This window comes from Ranitomeya variabilis, chromosome 4 (genome assembly GCF_051348905.1).
Source record: "Ranitomeya variabilis isolate aRanVar5 chromosome 4, aRanVar5.hap1, whole genome shotgun sequence".
NCBI lineage: Eukaryota > Metazoa > Chordata > Amphibia > Anura > Dendrobatidae > Ranitomeya > Ranitomeya variabilis.
In genome coordinates this window covers 194,025,196-194,052,631 of record NC_135235.1, presented here as the reverse complement: position 1 = coordinate 194,052,631, position 27,436 = coordinate 194,025,196, and the positions used below count along the sequence as shown (strand labels likewise).

At 46.4% G+C, this 27,436-nt stretch overlaps 1 protein-coding gene across 4 annotated transcripts in view; it reads right to left on the bottom strand.

Annotated features, from left to right (window-relative positions):
* LMTK3 (lemur tyrosine kinase 3) overlaps positions 1-27,436 on the bottom strand; it is a 127,151-nt gene that overhangs the window by 55,191 nt on the left and 44,524 nt on the right. For all 4 annotated transcript variants that reach the window (XM_077259511.1, XM_077259515.1, XM_077259514.1 and 1 more), the window contains exons 3-6: positions 12,058-12,188; positions 9,865-10,015; positions 8,744-8,814; positions 7,882-8,000 (exon numbers count right to left, since the gene is read on the bottom strand). In XM_077259511.1, the coding sequence (XP_077115626.1) occupies positions 7,882-8,000; positions 8,744-8,814; positions 9,865-10,015; positions 12,058-12,188 (472 nt within the window). The remainder of the gene's footprint in view (positions 1-7,881; positions 8,001-8,743; positions 8,815-9,864; positions 10,016-12,057; positions 12,189-27,436) is intronic.

The following is a 27,436-nucleotide window of genomic DNA, read 5'->3' as shown; positions in this document are numbered from 1 at the left end:
AAATGGAAGACGTTTGGGACCACCAGAAGTCTTCCTAGACCTGGCCGTCCAGCCAAACTGAGCAATCGTGGGAGAAGAGCCTTGGTGAGAGAGGTAAAGAAGAACCCCAAGATCACTGTGGCCGAGCTCCAGAGATGCAGTAGGGAGATGGGAGAAAGTTCCACAAAGTCAACCATCACTGAAGCCCTCCACCAGTTGGGCCTTTATGGCAGAGTGGCCTGACGGCAGCCTCTCCTCAGTGCAAGACATATGAAAGCCCACATAGAATTTGCTAAAAAACACATGAAGGACTCACAGACTATGAGAAATAAGATTATCTGGTCTGATGAGACAAAGATAGACCTTTTTGGTGATAATTCTAAGCGGTATATGTGGAGAAAACCAGGCACTGCTCATCACCTGCCCAATACAATCCCAACAGTGAAACATAGTGGTGGCAGCGTCATGATATGGGGGTGTTTTTCAGCTGCAGGGAAAGGACGGCTGGCTGCCATTGAAGGAAACGAATGCGGCGAAGTACAGAGATATCCTGGATGAAAACCTCTTCCAGAGTGCTCTTGACCTCAGACTTGGCTGAAGGTTCAGCTTCCAACAAGACAATGACCCTAAGCACACAGCTAAAATAACAAAGGAGTGGCTTCAGAACAACTCTGTGACCATTCCTGACTGGCCCAGCTAGAGCCCTGACCTAAACCCAATTGAGAATCTCTGGAGAGACCTGAAAATGGCCGTCCACCAACATTCACCATCCAACCTGATGGAACTGGAGAGGATCTGCAAGGAAGAATGGCAGAGGATCCCCAAATCCATGCGTGAAAAACTTGTTGCATTATTCCCAAGAAGACTCATGGCTGTGCTAGCTCAAAAGGTGCTTCTACTCAATACTGAGTAAAGGGTCTGAATACTTATGACCATGTGATATTTCAGTTTTTCTTTTTAATAAAATTTCTACATTTCTGTTTTTTTCAGTCAAGACGGGGTGCAGAGTGTACATTAATGAGAAAAAAAATAACTTTTTTGAATTTACCAAATGGCTGCAATGAAACAAAGAGTGAAAAATTTAAAGGAGTCTGAATACTTTCCGTACCCACTGTAAGTAATGACTAACTCATGTTCAGCTTTAAGTAAGTACCACAACTTAGAGTGCAAGGAAAGCAGCCCCGACCAGGGGCGCCACACCAGCCTCAAGCCCACTGATGCTTCCATAGTGGCCAGGCCCCAGGAGCAATTAATCATTGCAGGTGACTTGTCTCCACACACGGACTCTCGGCACTCTAATATTTGGCAGCCAAACACTTCCTCCAATGGTCTGAATAACCTCATTTATACTAGTGTTTTGTTTGACATTGTTTTGGGATTTTTTTCCGAAAGTTTGCTTTCATGTGCTTGAAACCTGCTGATCTATGGAACAACTGTTCCATCTATTTTGTATAGGAATGTGGGAATCCATGCATGCTATTTTAGGAGGACATACCTGTAAGGGCTAAACACTGTTCAGCTGTGTCTGATGTCCTCAAATATAATGATTTCTGTTGTTACATAAAGCTAATTTTATTTTTCCTGTTGATCTCAACAATTTTATTTTCTTCTGAACGTTCTAAGAGGAAAACAAGTCTGCAAGGCAGAGATCTAGGTCACAGTCCTATTATGGGTAAGAACATCACAGATCAGTGGTTGGCTCTGTGAGCAAGATAATCCTTCACTAAATATGTTTTGAAATTGGAAAGATTTTCGGAATATATGTGGGCGACTATTAGATTGTGCATATATGTATCATGGTAATCCTGTAAGTAGGAGTATAGCTGTGTTATAGGAAGATATCATCTGTCTGAGCTCAGTCACAGGGCATAGAGAGGTCTTAAATGAGAAAAGATGGTAATCTATGGGGTAAGTAGGAAACAGATCTAAAAGGAATATAAAGAAATAAAAATAGGAGGAAAACAGAGGAATATGATTAGTAGCTTTAAGAGGAAGCTCATAAGATAATGACCTATTGGTTAAATCAGGTTTTTGGGTTATATGTATTTAATTAAAAAAATGCATTTTTTTCATATCAGAATCTTTATTAAAAGCAAAATCAGTAAGCTTGCAATTTTCACACTGGCCACTGGGGCTCTTTTACTTCCTGTTCTTTTAGGATGAGTTTTCAGCAGGCTCCTTATCAGCAGAGGCAGGATTACAATGACAGGAAACACATCTACACACAGCTGATATCACAGGATCCACCAACACAATAGGGGATGTCACAGCTGACCTTGCCCACTCCCCTTTCACTATGACATTTGAATACACTCATTAGATGCTTCAATAGAAAAGATAGGTTCTGACCATTGTGGCTATGTACATGTGTTGTTTCCTTAAACATCAGGAGTTTAGAGTCTAAAAAAGCCCCAGCGGCCGGTGTGAGTTTGTATTTTTAACACAGATTGTATTATGAAAAACAATGCCCAAAATATCAAAGATATATATTTAGAACAAAAGCCTAATTTAAACAAGAGGTTATTCACTAATGACATTCACTTTAAATCTCTCCATCTAGTAGGGATGTAAAGCATGGTAATATTAATGAAATGTATATAAAGATACAACATATAATCCATTTTCAGTTATCAGGTGGTTAGGGTAAAGGCAACTGATGTAAATCGAGATAGGACATATAACACAGCGATGTTCTTTGGGTCAGAAGAAAAGGGTTCATCTCTTGTCCAGTGGGAAATTTCAAAGGATGCACATGAATGCAGGACTGGATGCTGAGACTCCCACCAAAGGTCTGTAGAGCAAGGGGACCCCTTTGAGTATCACTGGGAAAGATGAGGATATGCAACTGTGTGGATTGCAACTGTACTAAAGTAAACCAGAGGCTAAGCAACACAGTCCTCGGCTTTTAGATATTGGTGGGATCTTCTGACAAGTCGGACATCATGTGTTACTGGAGGTACACTACAGTCCACGATTCAAGGTTGCCTAGGTGGGAAATTTTAGAGAGGTGGTGTTGCCCAAGTGTTACTTACCTGATAATGAGGTAAAGGAAGCACAAAGGAAGGAAAATAGATTTTATGAGTGACATGAATGGCTATAAGCCCTCATCCAAGAAATTCCTTATGGAGAGTGTCACTGAGTAGTGGGTCTAGAGTCTAAATTACCACCAGTATTGGGTGAGGGTTGTGCACTGTGACCTTAAGGTTAGAAGTGCGCTGAGTATCAGGTGAGATGATTGGGTCATGGGTCTTCATAGAGTCAGCTGAGGATTCCCTGCAATATTCTAGCGCTCATATAAGATTGTGACTTTTTCCCCACATATAGAGTAGACAGACAGAGGAGGAGGAAGTGCTGAACAAAAGCCAGCACCATAGTTAGCTAGCAGAGGGGTAACGAAGCATTGAGTATTAAGGTGTTCCACTCTAGGGCCTAGATAAGGCCGTACAGTAGGAAGAAAAACTCTGCCTATGTGGCATCTGCATAAGGTTTGTCTCAGTTAGAGGTGGAGGCTTCTTCCTGTTTTGAAGGAGTGCATCCGCCATCAAGGATGATGTTGATAACAGCCTGACCTAGACGATGAGATAGCCACACAGAAAATGCCTAAATGTGGAAAACCGTGCCACGACAGAGAGATGGCTAGGTGACTAATATCTGTGTGTGAGGGATTATCACATGTGACTCATGTAACTGTGAAGGGTAAGCCACTAATTTGTGCAAAGTGACTAGAACTGTCACTGCAGAACATTACTGCCATCGAGAAGCCACCGGGAGGGGTTGTAAGCTGCACAATGAGGGTGAGAAGAGCTGCTAATAGTGACAAGGGGACCGTTGCAGAGTGACAGAAGTGCTGCAAAGGTAAGTGCTAGAAGAGGTGTCACAAGAGTAAGTGCCAATTGTTGGTCGCTATGGAGGTCAGACTGTTGTAACCACCAAGTTTGTTGCCTCCTTGTGAGTAAATTCTCCAATTGCCATCAGAGAATATCTTCATCCTCCCTCCATCCCTGAGAGGAGAACCATTATATCACGTAGAATCACTATATACCCATTGTTAGGGCTAGCGGAATGCACCGAGTAAATATAGATGTTTATTATTATTGATGCGTTCGCAGCCCGGGGTCCACCGTGCAGGGGAACCTGCTGCTAGTAAATGGTGGCACTATTTGGCGGTATAGACTAGCTCTGTTACCTCACAGAGTAGCCAAGAAAGGAAAGCTCTGCGCCCTTTTAGACTTCACAGGAGCACAGGTTAACTGCCTATCAGAGAGCAGTCTGTGGTCATGCAAACATACAATCTCCTCACGGAGGAGCCTGTATTCTAGGGGCTTATTTCAGCCAGGGCCCCAAATCCATGCACGCAATCTCCTTGCCGGAGGTGCCAGCATTCTAGGGGCTTATTTCAGCCGAGTCCCTGAACACACATAAATGACCACACTGGCGCATGCACGTAACAGATTCAATACAAGCGCATGGCCGTGCGGTCATGAGAGCCTTAAATAGCTGCAGCAAGTACAGGACCTTCCTAGAAGGACCAATGAGAGGCTGCTACAGAGCCTGAGCACCTTCAGGACCTTCCTGGAGGACCAATGGATTTAGCTGCAGTATTTGAACATGTGACCCTCGATCTTCACTGAGAGATCTTACTCTGGGCATGCTCAGAACGAGAAAAGCAGGACTTAGTCCCAGAAGCGTCTGCTCGCCACTGCCCAGCACTGACTTCAATGGCAGAAGCTGGAAAAGCAGCAGTAACCCTTTGTACAGAGTCAGACTGAGCGAGACGCTGTGACTGATGTCTCCGCTGAGCAGGCTCCACTGTGGCAGGAGAAGAATGGGAGACCGCAGCGGAGATGGCCCGAGATTCCCCCTGTGCAGAGGCAGGAACTCGACCCCCAACACCCATCATAGTAAAATGGGAATACTAATCTTGCCACCCCATTACAGGTGGCTGCTGGGAAAAAGACGATTGTGACAGGTTGGCATGATAGTGCCTTTTAGGATGGGAACCAAGGCAGGAAGGATTTAACTGCAGGAATAAAAATTGCAACCTTGCGTGGGATAGCTCTGGGCTCTAGAGAAAGGATACAATAGGATTAGGTTGCCATTGGTTGTTTACTAAGGCTTTTTAAAGGAAGCTATTATCAAAAGATTACAAACTATTGAAATCATGTTTTTGTGGTACATGTATTTTAAAATAAATATGGGCATTTCTTTTATATTACCATGTTCGTTAGGGGGGATTCTGCTCTTCTGGCACTTGGGGGCTCTGCATATGGAGTCCGCAAACTATTCTATGATAATTTGTTCTCCAAGAGTTAAATAGCGCTTATTTTATTCCGAGACACGCCGCGTGTCTAAACAGTACTGTACGGCCACAAGTGGGGTATTGCCGCGTTCAGCAGAAATTGTGTGGCAAAATTTGGTGCCATTATTACCAATTTCACAGTTTGAAAATGGAAAATCTGCAGCGAAAATTAATTTTTTCTGGTAAAAATGTACGGTAGTTATTTTTTCTTTACTTCCCAATGGTATAAGGTTCTGTGTCACACCCATGGTATCAATATGATCACTGCACCCCTAGATTAATTCATTCAGTGGTGTAGTGCTGACCTCAGAGGCTCTGCCAATGTGACATGGCACCCTCAAACCATTCCAGCAAAATGTGCTCTACAATATGGAGCGCCTTCCCATCGGAGCTTTACACTGTGCCTCAAAATTAATTTTCGACCACATATGGGTATTGGCGTTCTCAACATATTTTGTGGTCCATTTTCTCCTATTATACCTTTTAAAAACTTGGGGTATAAGCAACATTTTAGTGGAAAAATTTGTAATTTTCCATTAATTCAGCCAAGTGTTATACAATTCTGTGAATCGCTTGAAGGTTAAAAATTCTCACTACATCACTAGATTAATTCCTTGAAAAGTGTAGTTTCCAAAATGGGGTCACTTGCATGCTTTTTTGCTGTTTTGTCAGGGGCAGCCGCAATCTATTCCAGCCAAAATTGCACTCTAGAATTCAGTTGGCACTCCTTCCCTTCCGAGCCCTACCGTGTGCCCAAACAGTAGTTTTTCCACCACAAATGGGGTATTGGTGTACTCAGGACAAATTGAGCAACAAATTGTATTATCCATTTTTCCCCGTTAACCTTGTGAAAATGAAAAATTTGGAGGAAAAGGAACATTTGTGGGAAAATTGACTTTTTTCATTTTCACAGCTCAACGTTATAAAATTCTATAAAGTACTTGTGGGTTCAGAGTGCTCACTACACCTCTAGACAAGTTCCTTGAGGAGTGTAGTTTCCAAAATGGCATCACTTGTGGGGTCTTCCATTGTTTAGGCATATCAGGGTCTCTGCAAACGCGAGATGACGGCCGCTATCTATTCCAGCCAATTTTGAGCTCCAAAAGTCAATTGGTGCTCCTTCTGTTCCAAACCCTGCCGTGCGCCCTAATAGTAGTTTTCCACCACATATGGAGCATATTTGTACTCAGGAGAAATTGCACAACAAATTACACCATTCATTTTTTCCTTTTACCCTTGTAAAAATGCAAAATTTGGGTCAACATTATTGTGGTAAAATTTAAAATGTAAATTTTTTCCTCCCACATTTCTTTAATTCCTGTGAAGCACATAAAGGGTTAATAAACTTCTTGAATGTGGTATTGAGCACCTTGAGAGGTGCAATTTTTAGAATGGCGTCACTTTTGGGTATTTTCTGTCATACTGGCCCCTCAAAGTGACTTCAAACACGATGGTCCCTATTAAAAGTTTTGTAAATTTTGGTGGAAAAATGAGAAATTGCTGATAAACTTTTAACCCTTCAACTTCCTAACAAAACAAAAACTATGTTTCCAAAAATGTTACAGATGTAAAGCAGAAATACGGGAAATGTTATTTATAAATTATTCTGCACGGTATGACTACCGTAATTGGTTTTGAAAAATTTTCACCATTTTTGCCAAAATTCTGATATTTTCACAAAAAAAACTAAAAAAAAGTCAACCTAAATTTACCACTAACATAAAGTACATAGTGTCACGAAAAAACAAACTCAGAATCACTGGGATACGTTGAAACATTCCAGAGTTATTAAGATCATAAAGTTACACTAGTCAGAATTTTAAAAAATTGAATGGTCCAGGAGGTGAAAACAGGGTTCGGGGTGAAGGGGTTAAAGGGGTTTTCCACACTTTGGGCACGAGTTTTCAGTCACTCTATGTGACTGAAGACTTTTGAATCCTCATAGTGCGCAGTGTGCATGCTCTCAGGACCTGCTAGCACTGGGAGCGAGCGCTCATGTTGCTGCAAGTAAGCAATTTGCATATTTCTGGCCACATTTCGATTAGACGTATCCAGGCTCGCTCAATACGCTTGCATGTCTAGTTGGCAAGTTACCACGTGTATGCAAATCACAAACTTGCGGGCTTACTCCTGCCTGCTACCCCTACTGGAGAATCCTGACAGTGCGCACTATGAGGATTCACAAGTCTGCAGCCACATGTGTCCTAAGCCTGTGCAACCCCTTTACGGTGCACATACTCTACTAAACGCTGACATTTTATGTAAAAATACTAATTGCTGACTCTTATGCCCAATACTCTGCTTTCTTGTATAAAACACTTTTCTACACCTACCTCGGTTCTGCGACCACAACCAGTCAGATACAGATTGTTATCATAAATATGATGGTACAGCTTTCTTTATATCACTCCATACGAAAGGTCTGGCTCCTAAAATACTTCTTTTAACATTAAAGTCACAAGAACTATGGCTGGTGGTAAAGCCTTAACATATCAGTGTCTAAGTATCTTTAGAGCATCCATGCTATACTGGACATATTGGCAAGAATACAACAAAACATTGAAAACACTGGAAAAATTGTGTTGCAACGAATCCCGAGATACCTGTAAGGTTGAGCTTCAGACAGAAACTTCCGTTGTTCTAAAGGGCTGGCATTGACGCGGAGCTCCTTAACCACCACCTGCGCAGGAGTGTAGTCTGAGAATATCTCCCCCAAGATCACCTTCATAGGAATGAATGGAGAAAAAATAGATCAGCTATGGCCATGCAGATAACAAAGGTAAAAGTATGAAGATTAAAGCTGCTGTCCACTTCCTGGACAAACCCTTTTTAAATTCAGAAGTCCTCCTTGTAAAATAAAAAAATGATGTGGCGAAACAATGTCTGGAGAACCCCAGAAGACCCAGAGAGGACATTACTGGAACGGTGCAGGTGCAGGAGGTGAGCATAAGTGTTATTTATTTTACAAAGGAGAATACACCATTTAAGAAGGGGTTTCCAGGCAGTAGACCACCTCTTTAAGGGAAAACAGGAATGTGGTGAACATTGTCCAAATACACTCTATATATAAATGCATGGGAAGGCTATATATTTTTAGTGTCATTTTATTGTTTCATGTCAGTGTCGTCTTTTATTGTTTTTTGCTATCAATTGATTACATTAAGGGGGATATCCGTTACTTGGACAATCTCCTCAAGTGGAGGACAACCTTGTTCATTTTAGCATTTGTGTGCTCCTCATTTTTATGTCAAGGTCTTCATCCGTTGCTTTAACATTTCTGACAATTAAATTCTGCTTTACAATAATTTTTTGGTCCTATTAATTATTTGCCTTTTCGTGAAGACCATCATTGACCCTTGGCATTCATGGTTCATACTATATTATTAATTCCTTCTCCTCCTCCCTACCCGTTTCAGAGATCAGAATGCAGATGGATGGAACAATTCAGTGACTATCAATACTCACCTTCCCAAACCAGCCATTTCCAATCTCCTGGAGATAGCTTAGGTCCTGCCGGCTAAATCCTGTCTGCTTTACTAAATATGCAGAAAATATAATTAATGCCATGATCTCCATTCAAATATATTGCAACAATATCTGTACAACCACTAGCGTTCTATACAATTCCAAGCACTTGACATAAAGATAACAAGAGACCTCCACAGGGAAGTCCCACAAGTCTATATCTTACATAAAAATGCCACCCCACCCAGTTGTTTTATGGGATATTGAAGAAACATCCATGTCCTACAATCCAATAAAAAATGAAATAGTATTAAGTATTACACTGAATTATGACCGAGACACAAATTAAAAAATGTGACGCGTTTCGCACCACTGATGATCCTACTTCATAGCTAAGTGATCTGAAACGCGTTGCATTTGAACCTTAGTGTCTTGTTTGTATTTTTGTGGAATACTCAATAAAGCATTTTTGTATTTTACTGGATTGTGGGAGCTGGATGTATCTTTGTTTCTTTTTCCTCCCTCTTTCCTAAAAGCCATAACTTGCTTTATTTTTCCCATCAACATAACATTATGAGGGTTTTAAATTTTGCGGGACAAGTTGTAGTTTTGAGGGGCATCATCCATTTCACCATTCAATGTACTGGAAAATGGAATAAAATTTCAAGTGCAGTAAAATTGTGAAACCAACCCTCCCCCTCAAAAAAAAAACAACAACACATTTTCTCAACTGGTTTGGGTGGTTTGTTTTAACGGTATTCATTGTACTGTAGGCATGACGATTATGACCTATGATTATGGAAATACCAAACTTGGTTAGTTTTTTTTTTTGATCGTCTGTATTGTAGTATATAGTAAAATCACTGTCTCCAATGAAGCCCCTAGTCATAAACCGATCTTCAAAGGAGCACTATTATGGCTGGGGCAAGGGACTTCAACTGGCCCCAGCTCCTATGGTACCCTGCGGCATCGCAGAGGGGACAATGGGCACATGTAACAGCCTGCCTCCCAGACCCCATGCTTTAAACGCAGCTGTCCAAAATGGACAGCAGCGTTTCAGAGGTTAACAGGATACATACAGTATATACACACAGTGTAAAAATTTGATCGGAGATGGATACCTATTTTAGGTGCCTGTGTGTTGGGGACAGGTAAAGACACCTCTGAGAGAGGAAGGATGTAGACGTCAGGAATGGACTGGGAAGAGGAGGTCTCCTCGGCAGGTGGAGTGTACTCCCCAGAAAATTCTTCTCCATCTGGATTTTCAAACTCCTGAAGAAAAAAGTGACATAGTAAGGGTAGGGTCAGACATTCGAGAAAAAATTTACAAATTATGCTAATTAGAGGACATGGAGAGACAAAAAAGGTTTATCTGCCTTTTCCAATCTGTCAGTCCATGAAAATTGGGCCGCACTTGGACATCATCCGAATGCAGTCCAATTTTTTTCATGGACCCATAGACTTGCGTTGCCGATTTTGATCCGACACTTGGATTAAAATCTGATTTCTTCGTAGACCACTCAGTCAGAGGAAGGAAAAACAAATCGGATATATGCACAGCCCCCATGGAATATCATAGGTACGAGTGCTATCCTTAAAAACCATATCTAGCGCCTGTCCATAAAAATCGGTCTTGTGCACGAGCCCTAAGAGAATGCAAAATGTAGAAAAAACTAGGTAGTTTGTTGGGTCAAATAATGCTCATATTCAGTGCTTAGTGGCTTATCTCTGCACAGAGGCCCACCCGGGAATTCACCTGCTCGCCGGTGGGCCAGTCTGGGCCTGGCTGTTTATGTTGATTTTCTATCCTTTGGCCACACACAGTCAGATGCTTCTATCAGAACCACCAAAAATCCAATATCAGAATTGATTGTGCCATAGCTCAGAATAAATCAATCTGAATCTCCCGGTAATGTTCACAATCCTTCCCCTTTTCATAGTAAAGAAAGGCCTGGCACCCCGCTGCGCTCTGGCATCGACACCACAAGTGCTTGCCCTGGCATCGATACCAGAATCAGCAGCTCAGACACTGCATTTAATTAGCTGCACATGGATATTTTTTAGAAAGACAAAACAGTTCTTTCGAAAATGCATACATTTTTCACGGTGCTCAAAATCTACAAAAAAAACCACTGCCACAACTACCGTACTATGGAAATAATTTCTTGTTTTACAATAGAAGCCAATTGGCATACAGGCTACGTGTGATTATTACCCAGTAAACATTACATCCATCCGCAAAAAAAAAGGGAAAAAGAAGGAAAAAAATACACTACCGATCACTGTAAAAAAAAAATAAATTAATATATGGCATTTCAGGCTTTATAGAGACTAATCTTATGAATATGATGTCACATAATCTTTGGTTGAAGAGTGAACACCATTTTTTTTTTTTTTTTTACACAAATCAGTAGTACACATGGAAATAAGAAAGATTATAATATATCTATATTAGAGCTTATTTCTCCCCCGGGACTGAGCACTCACTCCTCAAACTCTTGATTCACAGATAAAATCTGTCTTCAATAAATATGAATTTCTCCATTACTGAGATAGATGACAGTTGGTGCTCATAAAGTTCTATGGAAAGCTGTAACTGACATTTCAGGAGAACTTGCAGCAGAATGGCTGTCTCCGCCTCTAGCTCCTCCCTCCTCCATGGAAGTTTAAAAGCACCAACTGTCATCTTCGATCTCAGTAATGGGAAAATCTGTCTTCACTGAATACAAACTTTACCCATGAAATTCAGAGTAAAAAATCGAATCCAGGAGGAAAAAAAAGCAAAAGTATCTGATAAGAATGAGCATTCGTAGTAACGCTTGTTCCGGATTATGAGCCCATCTAAACAGGCTGGGAAACACCCAATGAATGAACAAAACACTCTATTTGGGCGCAATGATTTTTGGGGTGGCTTGAAAAATAATTTTCGGCAGCACATTATCCTGGGTAAACAGGTGATGTGCTGCCGATAACAATGTATTCCATGCACACAGAACTATTGTATTATTGATTGTTCTGGACCCATGGGATTCTAGATGATCTGTCTGCCGATCAGAGGTGAGGTAATGGCCATGATCTTGCCGTGTAACCTCAATATTAGGCTCTGTTCATATCTATGATTAAGGTAAAGGAACCGGATGGACCCCATTGTAAGGCAGTAGGGTTGTTGGTTTCCACCGTATGCACAAGATGTCAGATTTAGAGACAACTCAAGAAAGGAAACGTCTGTATAACTATTTGGATCTCTCCAAAATTGTTTCTCGGCTTCCTCCTTGTCTACACGACTCTGTAATATTTAGTGCAACGGATCTCACCTTGAAGCCAACATCACCTCTTTTGCAGCAGAGACAGGTGAGGAGCAGGAAGATGAAGGCCAGCAGACCAGAGCAAGAGATCAGCACTACAGCATATGGCGGAGCAAGAGGGGCCCTCTGAGACGAGCCATCTACAAGAAGGTGAAGAAGAAGAAATTGTTTTAGAATATTCCTGGAATAGGTTGGTATTCAGAATTGATTTTATGCGTGTGATATATTTGCAAAGTTCCACAAAGACACATCAGAATGAATACTTTTATCCTACCTTTCCATTCTAGGATGAATTCACATTCTACAAAAGAATAACCATACCCATCTCCATGCAAAAAAAAGGCAGGAACCTAATTTTTGAGACTCAACGGACCCAACACTATTCCAGACAGGAGCTGTTGAGAAGGAAACTCTTAATTCACATTTTATGACCAATACTGGAAGCAGCACATTAGAAAATGGAGGCAATAGGTAAGGATTTCTCAAGGAACTCTGTACAATATCAATTGATTCTAACTTCCTTGTAATTAGCTTTCGAGGTGCTGGCTCTCATTAAAGGTGTTGGCCATTACTTTTTTATTGATGGTCTATCGTTAGTATAGGCCACCGATATCTGATAAGTGGAGGTGCAACACCAAAACCTGGGAGATCAGCTGTTACCGGCAACAGAGGAAGTTCTCATATGCTGCCGGAACACATCAGTTCTGTGGCCAGATAATACATCTCCTCCCCCTATTCAAGTGATATCAGTGGGTTTGGCCAACATTAGTCTAATGCAGTGGTCTTCAATGTTACTTATCTGGAGAGCCATATTCAGCGTCGCATCCAAACTCCCCACCATCGGAGTGGAGAAATCCTGTTCCAACCCCTTCAAGCACCTGTTCCTGCTGGCACCATCATACTATCTCCAGACTACTATACCTAATTTATCTCTATGACTCCAAGGCCAGTATATGTGCATCCGGACCTGCTCTTCTGTGACGGCCACTCACAAAAGCCACCTTCTGGAGAACTGCTCTTCATAGCTGTTCGCAAAACCTAGTGCTAACGCAACTGAAAGCCTCGAGCCACGCGTCATGGTCCCAAGAACCATATGTGGCTTCCGAACCACAGGATGGGGACCCCTGGTCTAATATGTATGGGGTTGTTGCTTTCTAATCAATGACCAAATATATTATGTAAAGTCGCTCCTAGAAATAACGCTTTAAGTCAAATCCGCTAAAGAGCATGAAGGACTTCTATTGCTGCAGAGGCCGTAGTTTATTCCTCTTTAGTTTGATTCCGGGATTTTATATTTTAAGCGTCGACCATTTATCATACACTGATTAAATGTCGATGTTGTAAAACAGCAGGGAAAATACAGCCAAGGGAGCTTTCATCCAGGCTCGGAGGGTTCCTGCTGCAATGCTAAATTTGACTTGAATGCCAAGCTGAGCTATTAGCGGAGAAAATACTATATTACATCCTCTCTCCTGAGAGCATTGTGGGCACACGAGAAGTATTTGTCCTCCTAAATAATATACAAGTAATTTATATCCTATGTATGGCGATGAGCCAGGCTGGCAGGACAACTGGCACTTGCAAGCCACTGCACATAAAGATACTACCCAGAATGTCTCCAGTCCTTGCATCGCTTGTTCTGAAGCCCGATGCTTCCATCTTTTCACCGTGCTTTCTGAGTACAGTGACGGAAATAAGACATCAAATTATTTATTCTAAAATCATTTAATGGGGGTTGTTTAGTAAATCTCTATAAATGATGATCACTAGGATAATTGTAAACAGTAAATGACAGACGGATTGACCCCTTAACACCCGGCGCTTTTTTTGGTTTTGTGTTTTTTGCTCCCCTTCTTCTCAAAGCCATAACTTTTTTATTTTTCCGGCAATATGGCCATATGAGGGCTTGTTTTTTGCCGGACAAGTTGTACTTTTGAATGACCATGTAATTTACTAGAAAATGTAAAAAAAAATTTCAAATGCGGTGAAATTGCCAAAAAAAGTGCAATCCCACACTGGTTTTTTGTTTGGCTTTTTTTACTAGGTTCCCTAAATGATAAAACTGACCTGCCATTATGATTCTCCAGGTCATTACAAGGTTCTTTTTTTATCAAAGTGGTGAAAAAAAAATCCAAAATTTGTTAAAAAAAATTGCGCCATTTTCCGATACCCATAGCGTCTCCATTTTTCGTGATCTGGGGTCAGGTGAGGGCTTATTTTTTGGGTGCCAAGCTGGTGTTTTTAATAATACCATTTTGGTGCACATTCGATCTTTTGATCGCCCGTTATTGCATTTTAATGCAATGTCGCGGCAACCAAAAAATGTAATTCTGGCTTTTTGACTTTTTTTCTCGCTACTCCATTTAGCGATCAGGTTAATCCTTTGTTTTATTGATAGATCACGTGATTCCGAACGCTGTGATTCCAAATATGTGTAGGTTTGATTTTATTTTTATTGGTTTATTTTGAATGGGGCGAAAGGGGGGTGATTTGAACTTTTATATATTTTTTAAAAACATTTTTTTTACTTTTGGCATTCTTCTCTTCAATAGTCTCCATAGGTGTCTAGAAGCTGCAACAACCTGAATGGCTCTGCTACAAAGAGGCGATGTTCAGATTGCCTCTATATAGCAGAATTGCTCACTTGCTATGAGCGCCGCCCACAGCATGCTGGCACTGACAACAATAGAGGTCTACAGGAGACCTCTGGTTGTCAGCCCAACACACCGGTTGTTGGGGGTCGAGTTCCCACCTCTGCACAGGGGGAATCTCGGTCATCTCCACTGCGGTCTCCCATTCTACTCCTGCCGCAGTGGAGTCTGCTCAGCGGAGATGTCAGTCCCAGTGTCTCGCTCAGTCTGACTCTGTGCAAAGGGTTACTGCTGCTTTTCCAGCTTCTGCCATTGAGGCCAGTGCTGGGCAGCGGCGAGCAGACGCTTTTGGGAGATGTCAGTCCCAGTGTCTCGCTCAGTCTGACTCTGTGCAAAGGGTTACTGCTGCTTTTCCAGCTTCTGCCATTGAGGCCAGTGCTGGGCAGCGGCGAGCAGACGCTTTTGGGACTAAGTCCCGCTTTTCTCCTTCTGAGCATGCCCAGGGTAAGATCTCTCATTGGAGATCGAGGGTCACATGCTTAGATACTGCAGCAAAGGCCATTGGTTCTCCTGGAAGGTCCTGAAGGTGCTCAGGCTTTGTGGCAGCTTCTCATTGGTCCTTCTAGGAAGGTCTTGTTCGTGCTTCAGCTATAAAAGGCTCGCATGGCCGCACGGCCATGCACTAGTATCAATTCAAATATGTGCTTTGCGCCAGTATGGTTATGCATGAATATGTTCAGGGACCCGGCTGAAATAAGCCCCTAGAATACCGGCTTCTCCGGTGAGGAGATTGTGTGTGTGCATAACCACTGACTGCTATCAGTTCGGCAGCAAGCTTGTGCTCCTGTGAGGCTAACAGGGTGCAGTGCTTTCCTCTCACGGCTGCTCTGTGAGGTAACAGAGCTAGTCTATACCGCCAAATAGTGCCACCATTCACTAGCAGCAGGTTCTCCTGCACGGTGGACACCTGGCTGCGAACGCACCATTTATAATAAACATCTATTTTTACTCGGTGCGTTCCGCTAGCCCTAACATAATACTAGCGCCAGGGTCTGGCTAGTAAATGGCGGATGATCAGCGTTTACAGCGGTACGTCCAGCAGCTGGAGGGTAGGTTGGTGGCTCTTGAGCGCACAACCTCAGCTGTTGATGTTACCGCAGTCGCTGTTCAGGCTGCAAGTGTAGCTGCAGCCAGTTTGTCCTCGGCCACCCCTGCTCCGACTTTATCCCGTCTCCCGCTTCCAGACAAATTTGCTGGTGACAGTAAACTATGTTGGGGATTCGTGAGTCAGTGCTCCATACATCTTGAGCTTCTGGCTGCACGTTTTCGTACGGAACGGGCGAAAGTGGGATTTATTTTATCCCTTTTGTCGGGCAGGGCGTTGGAGTGGGCAACGCCGCTATGGGAGCATAATGATCGTGTGGTGCAGAGTGCTCCTCTCTTACTGGACGCTCTGAAACAGGTCTCTTTGGGACCTCGTGTCACCCACGATACCGCGCTCCAATTGTTGGCAATAACACAGGGTGCGTCCATGGTCAGTCAGTTCACCGTCCAATTCCAGACTCTGGTCTCAGAGCTGGAGTGGCTGGATAAAGTCCTTATTCCGGTATTTTGGAAAGGACTGGCAGACCATGTGAAGGACGCCTTGGCCACCAGGGAGATTCCCGCCACACTGGAGGAGCCCATTACTATATCTACCCGCATCGACCTCCGTTTTAACGAGCAGAGGTTAGAGCGGACCCAGTGTAGGCAGAGGTTTCGGCTGGCTCCCACCTTCGCCAGACCTCTAGAAACTTCCGCTCAGGTGTCCGACCCCCATGAGGCCATGGAGGTTTCTCGAGCGGGACCTAAGTCGCGGGCCGCTCGGGTACCCGTGGTTTGTAAAAATTGCCAACAAATAGGACATTATGCCAATAAATGTCCACGGCGGTCAGGAGAACGATCGCGTCTAGTAAACATTGGAGGAGGTGCACTAGATACAGTGGCATTTTCCTCCAAGTTGTCCTTTGAAGGGATAATCACGTTAGGCTCATCTTCTCTAACAGTCGAGCTTTGTGTGGACTCAGGAGCGGAGGGGAATTTCATGTCCTCTGCTTTTGCTCTGCGCCATGCAATACCTCAGGTGATGCTCGCCAAACCGGTGACTGTTAGAGTAGTGAATGGGTCAACACTTCCCACACAAATCACACACCAGACTGTCCCTTTCACGTTATCCATGTCCCCTTCCCACCAGGAGGTTATTTCCCTTCTTGTCTTTCCCGAGGGAATGGACGAAATTCTGCTGGGAATACCCTGGCTCCGTTTCCACTCCCCACATATTGAGTGGACCTCTGGGAGGATATTGGGTTGGAGTGAGTCATGTAAGGGCAGATGTGTGAAAGAGTGCGTTCAGGTTTCCACCACTGAGCTACCCGCAGATCTTTCTTCTCTTCCCAAGTGCTATTGGTGCTATGCTGACGTTTTCTCCAAAAGGGCTGCAGAAACTCTTCCACCTCATCGCCCCTATGACTGTCCTATTGATCTCTTGCCTGGAGCTGAACCTCCTCGGGGAAGGGTATATCCCCTCTCTCTCCCTGAGATGGAGGCTGTGTCTCAATACATCCAGGAGAATTTGGCAAGAGGGTTCATTAGGAAGTCGGTGTCTCCTGCAGGGGCGGGATTCTTCTTCGTACAGAAGAAGAATGGGGAATTACGTCTTTGCATCGATTACAGGGGTCTTAATGCCATCACCATTAAAAATAAGTACCCGTTGCCCCTGATTTCTGAGCACTTTGACAGGTTAAGGGGAGCAAGGGTATTCACCAAACTAGATCTGCGGGGTGTCTACAACCTGATTCGCATCCGTGAGGGGGACGAATGGAAAACGGCTTTTAATACCAGGGATGAGCACTATGAATATCTGGTAATGCCCTTCGGGCTCTGTAATGCCCCGGCCGTTTTTCAGGACTTTGTCAACGATATCTTCCAGGATATGCCTTCCACCTCGGTCGTAGTCTATCTGGATGATATTCTCATCTTCTCTCCAGATATTGACTCCCACCGGAGAGATGTTGGCAGAGTCTTCGAACTCTTACGGGCGAATTCCCTCTATGCAAAGTTGGAGAAGTGTGTGTTTGAGCAGGAGTCTTTACCTTTCCTGGGCTATATCATCTCCGCCCAGGTATTGGCGATGGATCCTGTCAAACTACAGGCTGTGATGGACTGGCAAGAACTGCTAGCGCTCCCATCTTACATCGTCCCGATGTGGATAAGCCATTCTTAATGGAGGTGGATGCCTCATCCGTTGGTGCCGGAGCAGTCCTCTATCAAAAGGATGCTCAAGGTCGGAAGCATCCACGCTTCTTCTTCTCAAAGACCTTCACACCAGCGGAGAGAAATTACTCCATCGGGGATAGGGAGTTGCTAGCAATGAAGTTGGCATTTTCGGAGTGGAGACATCTCTTGGAGGGAGCTCGGTTTCCCTTCCAAGTCTTCACGGACCACAAAAATTTGGTTTATTTGCGTACAGCTCAGCGGCTGAATTCTCGTCAGGCCAGATGGTCCTTGTTCTTCTCCCGCTTCTACTTCACTCTCCATTATCTCGCCGGGGAGAAGAACATTCGTGCTGACGCTTTCTCTCGCTCCGTTGTGTCAACTGAGGAGGAGGAAGAAGAGCCTCGGCTTATTGTCCCTTCAGAGAGTCTGAGAACTGTAGCTCCGGTTTCGCTAGAGTCTGTGCCTCCGGGCAAGACTTTTGTTCCCATCAATTTGCGACCGGAGGTTCTCTCTTGGGCTCATTCGTCCAGAGTAGGTGGACACTTCGGGACAAAGAGGACATGTGAACTGCTGGCTGCTCTTCACTGAATCACAAGTCACACTTACCACCGATCACACTTACGCTCAGGTCACACTCAGCTCGTTCACACTCGCTTGAGCTGAAGATTTATAGATTTTTTTTCCCCTCAGCAGAAATCCACCTTGCTGTTCAATGCACTTCCAAAAAAGGATGTCCCCCATCCTCACCACCTACCTCTAACTTTGTAATTTGTGCCAATGTGCACCATGACCGCTGGGTCCTCACCAGCCCCTCCCAGTAATCTGTCCACCCGATCAGCGATGTGTCGGACTCGAGCGCCAGGTAGGCAGCACACCGTTCGACAATCCCTGTCTTTGTGACAGATTGTGACAGAAAAAAAAAATTTCACTGCATGGAGATGCAAGACCCGCGGTCTTGGCTGAGGAATCTAGGACATGAAATGGGAAAACGGACATGAAATAAAAAGTGTGCATGCGTCACATGATCTTCTTCACGCGCTGAGCTATAAGATGTTTTTCTGACGTCTCTGTCTTCAGTCTGGAGCGTTATAAATTATAGAGCTTTACTAGTGACACTAAGTGATCTTGCATGAGTGCAAACCTCAAGTGATCGGGATAGAAGATCACACTCCAGCATGAACACACGTCTCCTTGTTGCTGTTTTTGTCAGTTTTTAATATAACACATACATATTTAATCCCCTACCATCCATATAATTTCTCCACCACAGTTACTATACCCATTCATATGAACAGTTTTATTTTTTACGCCTGGGGCATAGTGATGCTATCCAAAGTCAAAGTGATCTAATAATGGAATCCAAACTAAGATGCAAATCTAAATCAGGATATTGAAGAACCAGCACTGCTTTTAATCCAATGTTTTAGCCCAAGCGGAGGTATCTGTGTTTATGTAGATGCAGCACCCCAGAGTCCTGGTTGTTGCAGTACTGTGGCTCCGCCACTATGGGGAGCTATGGTACGTCTGATTGCACTAAGGAGTTTCTCTGACCAGGTACATTCTCACCACACTTCACACTCCGGCCACCAGGGGGGGTGGTCCTATCTAGTAGGCCACTCCTCACAACTCTGGTAAAACTGGGGGTTGGACAGGAAGACAGGGAGAAGTAGCTGGGAAGAGCGAGTGAGAGGACCTGTCAGGGATGGGGATCCTGGCAGACTCCTCAGAGCAGAACTAACCAGCAAACAACGGGAATACAGAAAAGGAGGATACCAGCAGGGGTTTTGTTGAAAGAGGCAGCACCTTGCTGAGGCGCAAACAATCGGTGGCCGGAACGCCGAGCAAGTAAGAGACTTTAAGTACATTGCAAACCACGGCAGGACAGCTAATTACAGGTTGGCTGTCTCACTTAACACCTAAGCAGACAACGGAGGCAGCTGTGGGAGAGGGGCGACTCTAGAGTCCCGGAAGAACTCCAGGCCTACCCCGTCATACGGGTGCGTCCTACCATATCACCTGGAGGACGGAGAACGAACAGTAGAGACAGAAAGAAACAGTTGTGAGGACTATCCCGGGAGCTCAGCAGGGAAGAACTACAACACACAGCGCTAGAAGGTAGATACTGATTCCCACCTGTGAGGAGAACTCCTGATGTGTCGTTGGACCGGCCGGTCTCTGAAAACCCAGTTAACAGCGCTCTGGACTGAGGTCTCCAACATCTTCAGTAAAGAGGTAAAGAGACTGCAAACTGGTGTCCTCGTTATTTACCGCGACCTGCACCGTTACCACACCACTTATTGCACCGGACGTCCCCCATTGACAGACAGGGCCACGGACCGGGTCTAGCCACCGTGACAACCCCAGGACTGAGACCTAGAGGCCCGGCTCCGGGTACCCCTCGGCCCTGCGGCGGTGTGGGGGCGCTCCAAACTTGGCGTCACGAACAGGATCTACTTAAGCCTGAAGAATCAGGTCATGTGTGCCTAGAGACTGTGAGTTATTGTGCTTGGACCGTACTTTATTGAAAAGACTGTGCTGTGCCATTTGCCGCCAAAATTCGCCATTGCCGCGCGCGGAGGGAGGAGCCTTAGCTACGTGGGCGGGATCAGCCAAAAGAAGCGCGGAACGGAAAGCGCGGTGAGGCGCCAATCCCGGAAGAGGAACTCCAACCTCCAGCAGGTTAGTGGGAGGAAGGGACGGCCATGTCCGAGTCGGGAGGAGAGGAGGTGGCGGTCGCAGCCGCGGACGCAGGGGCAGCTCCGGTCCCCGCAGCGGGCGAAGCCGCGGCCCTAATACCACCACTGACTGCCGCAGAACCCGCTGCCCCCATCAGCCAGTCGGACACTGCCGCTAATGCAAAAGCCATAATGCCCTTCTCCATGCCCTACCTGCCCGGAGCGGCCTGGCTCCCACGATACTCTGGGGAGGCGCATACGTTCACTGACTTTAAAGAAGGGCTCTGCAGCCTGCTCGAGTTCTATCCCCTAACCGAGCCCCAGAAGGTCCATATGATAACCGGCCAACTCTTTGGGGCGGCTCTGAGAGAATTGAAATCCTGGCCCGCTGAGGATAAAGGAACTGCACAACAGATTTTTGCCAAGCTTAAAGCCACCTTTGATACTCGCACTGCTACAGAGATTAAACTGACTTTTTATGGATGCAAACAAAAGTCACAGGATAGCTTGCGGGACTATGCCCTTAATCTCCAGGAAGCGATGCGGGCCATTAAGCAGAGTGACCCCGGCAGCATGCAGGATGAAGATAAAATCCTGAAGAAGCGGTTCATTGAGGGGCTCCTGTGCAGTCACCAGCAGGGCCAATTGCACTTTCTGGCCATGCAAAATCCAGACTTGACTTTTGCGCAGTTTAAAGATAAAGCTATCCAGGCATTGCAGGAGCGACAGCCCAGCCGCGCAGTACCACCCAGGCGCCCCGCTCTCACATACCACCAGGAGGTGGCATCGGATACCCCAGTTGCCGCGGAGGCCGACGCCCAGAGCTTCGAGGACGACTCCCCTGCAGGACTTCGTCTCCAGATGCAAGAGCTAACCAAGAGCGTTGCTGCCCTGGCCCGGACGGTGCAGTCCCTACAGGAGGCCCCCAAAGAGAAGATCCAGTTGGCTTCCAGCCCGGAGGATGTCCCTTGGATGCGACAGAGGAGGACTCCGCCGACCAGGAGCCGGCCCGACGATCGCTTCCACCAGGATGGATGACCCATCTGCCGCCGCTGTCACCAGGTGGGCCATCTTGCAAGGTACTGTCCTTTAAACGAGCAACCCCTGGGGCAAAGGGCCAACCCCCAGGAGTAGGACGGTCAGGCCCGCAGCATTGGAGAACCAAGTATATCGGAGGACGACCAGTTCTCCCTGTAGTGATTGATGGAATCCCCTTGAATGCTTTGCTGGACACCGGTTCTCAGGTGACGACTATACCTTACGTGCTCTACAAACGGTATTGGGAGGACGCTGATATTACTCGTGGCCCTGATGATGATTTCACCATAATCGCCAGTAATGGTCAGCCATTGCCACAAGTGGGGTATAAGGAGGTCACCATCAAAGTGGGGCGGGTGGAATTGAAAGCCCAAGGGATTGTGATTGTAGATATTGATCGTCGAGAATGTAATCCCATGATGACTCTTGGTACTAATGTTATAGAAAATTGTCTTGCAGAAGTGATTGTTTTGTTGCAACAGGTGGCAGAAAACGCTGGCCACAGTGAGCAACGTGCCCTGCAGAAGGAAATCAGAGCTCTGATGCAGAGACAGCAGGTAGAGCTGACTGGTGGTGAGATTGGTCGTGTCACTGTAAGTGATTCAAACCCCATCGCGATACCTCCCAAGAGTGAAATGTTAATATGGTGTCGAGCAGCCATAGGCCTCAGGGGTAAGGACTACCAGGCCTTGGTAGAACCTGTATATTCAGACAATAGGCCTACTGTTCTGACAGCCCGGGGGGTGGTAGACGTCCGACAGGGGAGAGTGCCTGTACGTGTCCTCAATTGTGGGGAGGAAGAGGTCCACCTAACCAAGTATACTACGCTCGCCAAACTGTTCACTGTCAATAATAGTGTAATACAGACACCTGAACCCTTGGGCCCGTCAAACGTGGCGGAGAACAAAGGTTCTGCAGAGCACTCGAAAGATTGGTGTCGGGAATTGCATGTGGGCACTGACTCTACCCCATCTCATCAAATACAGGGGGCTTACAGGGTGGTACACGAGTACGAACAGGTATTCAGCAAACACCCCTCAGATTTTGGGCAGGTGAAAGGGATCCAACATCACATCCCCACGGGAGATCATCGACCCATAAAAGAGAGATATCGCCCTGTACCCCCAGCTCATTACCAGTGTGCCAAGGACATGTTGCGGGAAATGAAGGAGGCTGGGGTGGTGAGAGACAGCTGTAGCCCCTGGGCGGCTCCGTTAGTCCTTGTTAAAAAGAAAGATGGTACAATGAGGATGTGTGTTGATTACAGACAGTTGAATCGCATTACACATAAGGACGCATACCCACTGCCCAGGATAGAGGAGTCTCTGGCTGCTTTAAAATCTGCTAACTATTTTTCTACCTTAGATCTCACCAGTGGGTACTGGCAGGTTCCTGTGGCGGAGGCGGACAAGGAAAAGACGGCCTTCACGACGCCAATGGGCCTCTGTGAGTTCAACTACATGCCCTTCGGATTGTGCAATGCTCCCGGAACGTTCCAGAGGATGATGGAGAGCTGCCTGGGACACCTGAACTTTGAAACCGTGCTGCTATATCTGGATGACGTCATAGTCTTCTCTAAAACCTACGAAGACCATCTGAAGCACCTGGCCGAGGTGTTTGAAGCCTTGTCCAAATTCGGCCTAAAAGTGAAACCGTCCAAGTGTCATCTGCTGAAACCAAAAGTGCAGTACCTGGGCCATGTGGTGAGCGCTGAAGGAGTGGCCCCAGACCCCGACAAGGTCACAGTGATCCAGGACTGGCCAAAGCCTAGTGACCTCCACGAAGTCCGGCAGTTCCTCGGGTTGGTAGGTTACTACCGGAGATTCATTAAGGATTTCACCAAGAAGGCCGCACCCTTGCAAAATCTGCTGGTGGGCCAACCAAAGAAGACCAAGGGGAGGAAAACCCCCTTTGATTGGAACGAAGAGCTGGAGGAATCCTTCACCTGCTTGAAGTCGGCGCTGACGGGGGAAGAGGTACTGGCTTACCCCGAATACGACCAACCGTTTGTGCTGTACACAGATGCCAGTAATGTGGGACTAGGAGCCGTGCTGTCTCAGGTCCAGAACGGCAAGGAAAGAGTGATCGCTTACGCCAGCAGGAAACTCCGTCCCACGGAAAGGAACCCTGACAACTACAGTTCCTTCAAACTGGAATTCCTTGCCCTTGTCTGGGCAGTGACGGAGAGGTTTAAGCACTACCTGGCTTCCGCGAAATTCACCGTCTTCACGGACAACAATCCGCTAACGCATCTGGATACCGCCAAACTCGGGGCCTTGGAACAGCGGTGGATGGCCCGGCTGTCCAACTATGATTTCACCATCAAATATCGGGCAGGGCACCAGAATGCCAATGCCGATGCTTTGTCCCGAATGCCCAATTTACCAGAAGTGGGAGAAGACCCGGAGGCACTTGAAGAGGTGGAGCTGCCTGCCTTCCATCGCCCCAAAGCCACTCAGAGCTCTCACCACGTGAAGAACAGGCACAAGAACCAACCGGATGCCACGCTGAATCCCCTGCCCCACCACGGATGGGCAGAAACCCAGGATAGTGACCCCGCGGTCCGTCAGGTGAAGGAGCTCTTGACGCAGGCTGGGTTGCACCCTGGCCCAGATGATCCACAAGAAACCCAACAGCTGTGGAAGGGAAGAAGCAAGCTGTTTATCCATGATGGCAAGCTGTGCAGGAGGAGCATCGACCCACGTACTCATGAATTGGTGTGGCAGATAGTGGTGCCAAGGCGAGATGCGCCCATGGTTCTGGGAGCCTACCATGATGGAGCCGGACACTTCGGATGGAAGAAGCTGGAGAAGCTACTCCGAGGGAGGTTCTATTGGATTGGCATGAAGAGAACCATTGAGAAGTGGTGTCGGGAGTGTGGTCCATGTAGTCTGCGCAGAAAGGACCGTGACAGCCAACGGGCCCCCCTGCGGCCTATCATCACCAAACGGCCGCTTGAACTGGTCGCGCTGGATCATGTGAAGCTGACACCTAGCCGGTCGGGCTATATCTACGCCCTTACCATCGTGGACCACTACTCCAGGTTTCTGGTGGTTGTGCCTGTTAAAGATCTAACGGCCAGGACTGCCGCCAGGGCCTTCCAGCAGCACTTTTGTAGGCCCCATGGCTACCCAGAGAAGGTACTGACCGACCAGGGACCTGCCTTTGAAGCAGAAGTATTCCAAGAATTCTGCCAGTTGTACGGGTGTAAGAAGATCAGAACTACACCGTACCACCCTCAAACCAACGGGATGTGCGAGAAGATGAACCAGGTAGTAATCGATTTATTGAAGACCTTGCCTGTGGAGGAACGGAATCTGTGGCCGACAAAGTTGCCTGACTTGGTGGATATGTACAACCACATCCCAGTAAGTTCCACCAACTGTACTCCAGCGTACCTGATGCGAGGAAGGTCTAGTCGGTTACCCGTTGATCTGGACATGGGGGTCCTAGTACCCGAAGATACATCGCCGGATGCGGATTGGGATGCAGAAAGGCAGCGAAGGTACCGCGAAGTGCAAGAGTGTGTGGAGAGAAGTCTCGCCCAGGCTAGGCAGAGGCAAGAAAGGGACTACAACCAACACGCTCCTGCGATTCCCCTGTCACCTGGTGAGCAAGTGCTTAAACGAAAGAGGAGGTTACACAAGCCCGATGACCAATGGGAAGCGGAACCGTATACCATCTTGCCATCCGACTTCGACAACACTAAGGTCTGTCTCATTAGCAAGGACAAAGGGGAGACCTCGACAGCGGTATCCAGGGATCACCTTAAGGTCTGCCCCGATAAATTGAAAGAGAGGGGCACGGCCCCAGAAATCTCCCCGCCGGTGGAAAAGGAGAAAATGTTCCATACTGTCCTTGGTGACTTTCCCCAGTCCTGGACTCTGATAAACCAAGCCGTTGCGGTACCTGTTGTAATGTTTGAACAGCCGGACCCGCCAGAAACAATGGTGGAACCAGATCATCCGGCCCCGCAACCTCAACAAGCCTTGCCTGAGGAAGCCATGCCAACCGTTGAACCGGCAAATCCTCCCTCTGCTATCAGTGAGCCTGCCGTACCCACTGTTGATAGCAGCAGCTCTGAGAGCCCCAACCTGCCAGTGCTACCCAGACTCACTAGAAGTGTAGTTAGAAGACAGCGCACTACACCAGCGGTAGCAAGCATAGCGGGCCCTGTTAGGCCAATAGCAACCCCTGCGCTGCGAAGGTCCACACGCAGCACACAGAACCAAACTCCCCTCCGCTACAAAATGTGGAGGTATTGATAAGGGCTGCTATTTCATTAAAAATGTTTGTATGCATATCTTTTTGTTACAGGTTGTTAAAATGGACAATAGAGTAATGGACAGTGAATTGCTCAAAAACTTTCATAAGGGGGACCCCTTTGTTTACCCGGGGTCCCCGCTGTTTCAACCACTGAACTGAGAGTCATAAACTGTGCATGACCTAACTTTTGCAACGTTCAAGAATCCTCACCTCCCGTAAAGGGAAGCATTGTTATGTTCAATTGTTACGCTATTTCAAAAGTTTGTGTGTTTCCTGTTAACATGTATTATTGTTCTTGTTTTCCCAGTCCCGGAGTACTGGATTTAACCGGGGGGGAGTGCAGCACCCCAGAGTCCTGGTTGTTGCAGTACTGTGGCTCCGCCACTATGGGGAGCTATGGTACGTCTGATTGCACTAAGGAGTTTCTCTGACCAGGTACATTCTCACCACACTTCACACTCCGGCCACCAGGGGGGGTGGTCCTATCTAGTAGGCCACTCCTCACAACTCTGGTAAAACTGGGGGTTGGACAGGAAGACAGGGAGAAGTAGCTGGGAAGAGCGAGTGAGAGGACCTGTCAGGGATGGGGATCCTGGCAGACTCCTCAGAGCAGAACTAACCAGCAAACAACGGGAATACAGAAAAGGAGGATACCAGCAGGGGTTTTGTTGAAAGAGGCAGCACCTTGCTGAGGCGCAAACAATCGGTGGCCGGAACGCCGAGCAAGTAAGAGACTTTAAGTACATTGCAAACCACGGCAGGACAGCTAATTACAGGTTGGCTGTCTCACTTAACACCTAAGCAGACAACGGAGGCAGCTGTGGGAGAGGGGCGACTCTAGAGTCCCGGAAGAACTCCAGGCCTACCCCGTCATACGGGTGCGTCCTACCATATCACCTGGAGGACGGAGAACGAACAGTAGAGACAGAAAGAAACAGTTGTGAGGACTATCCCGGGAGCTCAGCAGGGAAGAACTACAACACACAGCGCTAGAAGGTAGATACTGATTCCCACCTGTGAGGAGAACTCCTGATGTGTCGTTGGACCGGCCGGTCTCTGAAAACCCAGTTAACAGCGCTCTGGACTGAGGTCTCCAACATCTTCAGTAAAGAGGTAAAGAGACTGCAAACTGGTGTCCTCGTTATTTACCGCGACCTGCACCGTTACCACACCACTTATTGCACCGGACGTCCCCCATTGACAGACAGGGCCACGGACCGGGTCTAGCCACCGTGACAACCCCAGGACTGAGACCTAGAGGCCCGGCTCCGGGTACCCCTCGGCCCTGCGGCGGTGTGGGGGCGCTCCATAGACATAACAAATGCTGTGGAGCGGTGTGTCCTAACCAGGGTTTTATGAAACCAATGGGTTCATTAGAACTTACTCAAGGGTTCTCCTGATGGTCACAGCTTAAGGTTTGCTACTCTTTGGGTATGTGTCACAAATAAGGTGCTTGATGAAGCCATTGTCGAAACGCACATTGGATGTCGTCACTTTCAAGCTATTTTTTCCCTCTATTATTTATACATCTCTTGACCAATGGGATTCTTTTCTATGCCTCCG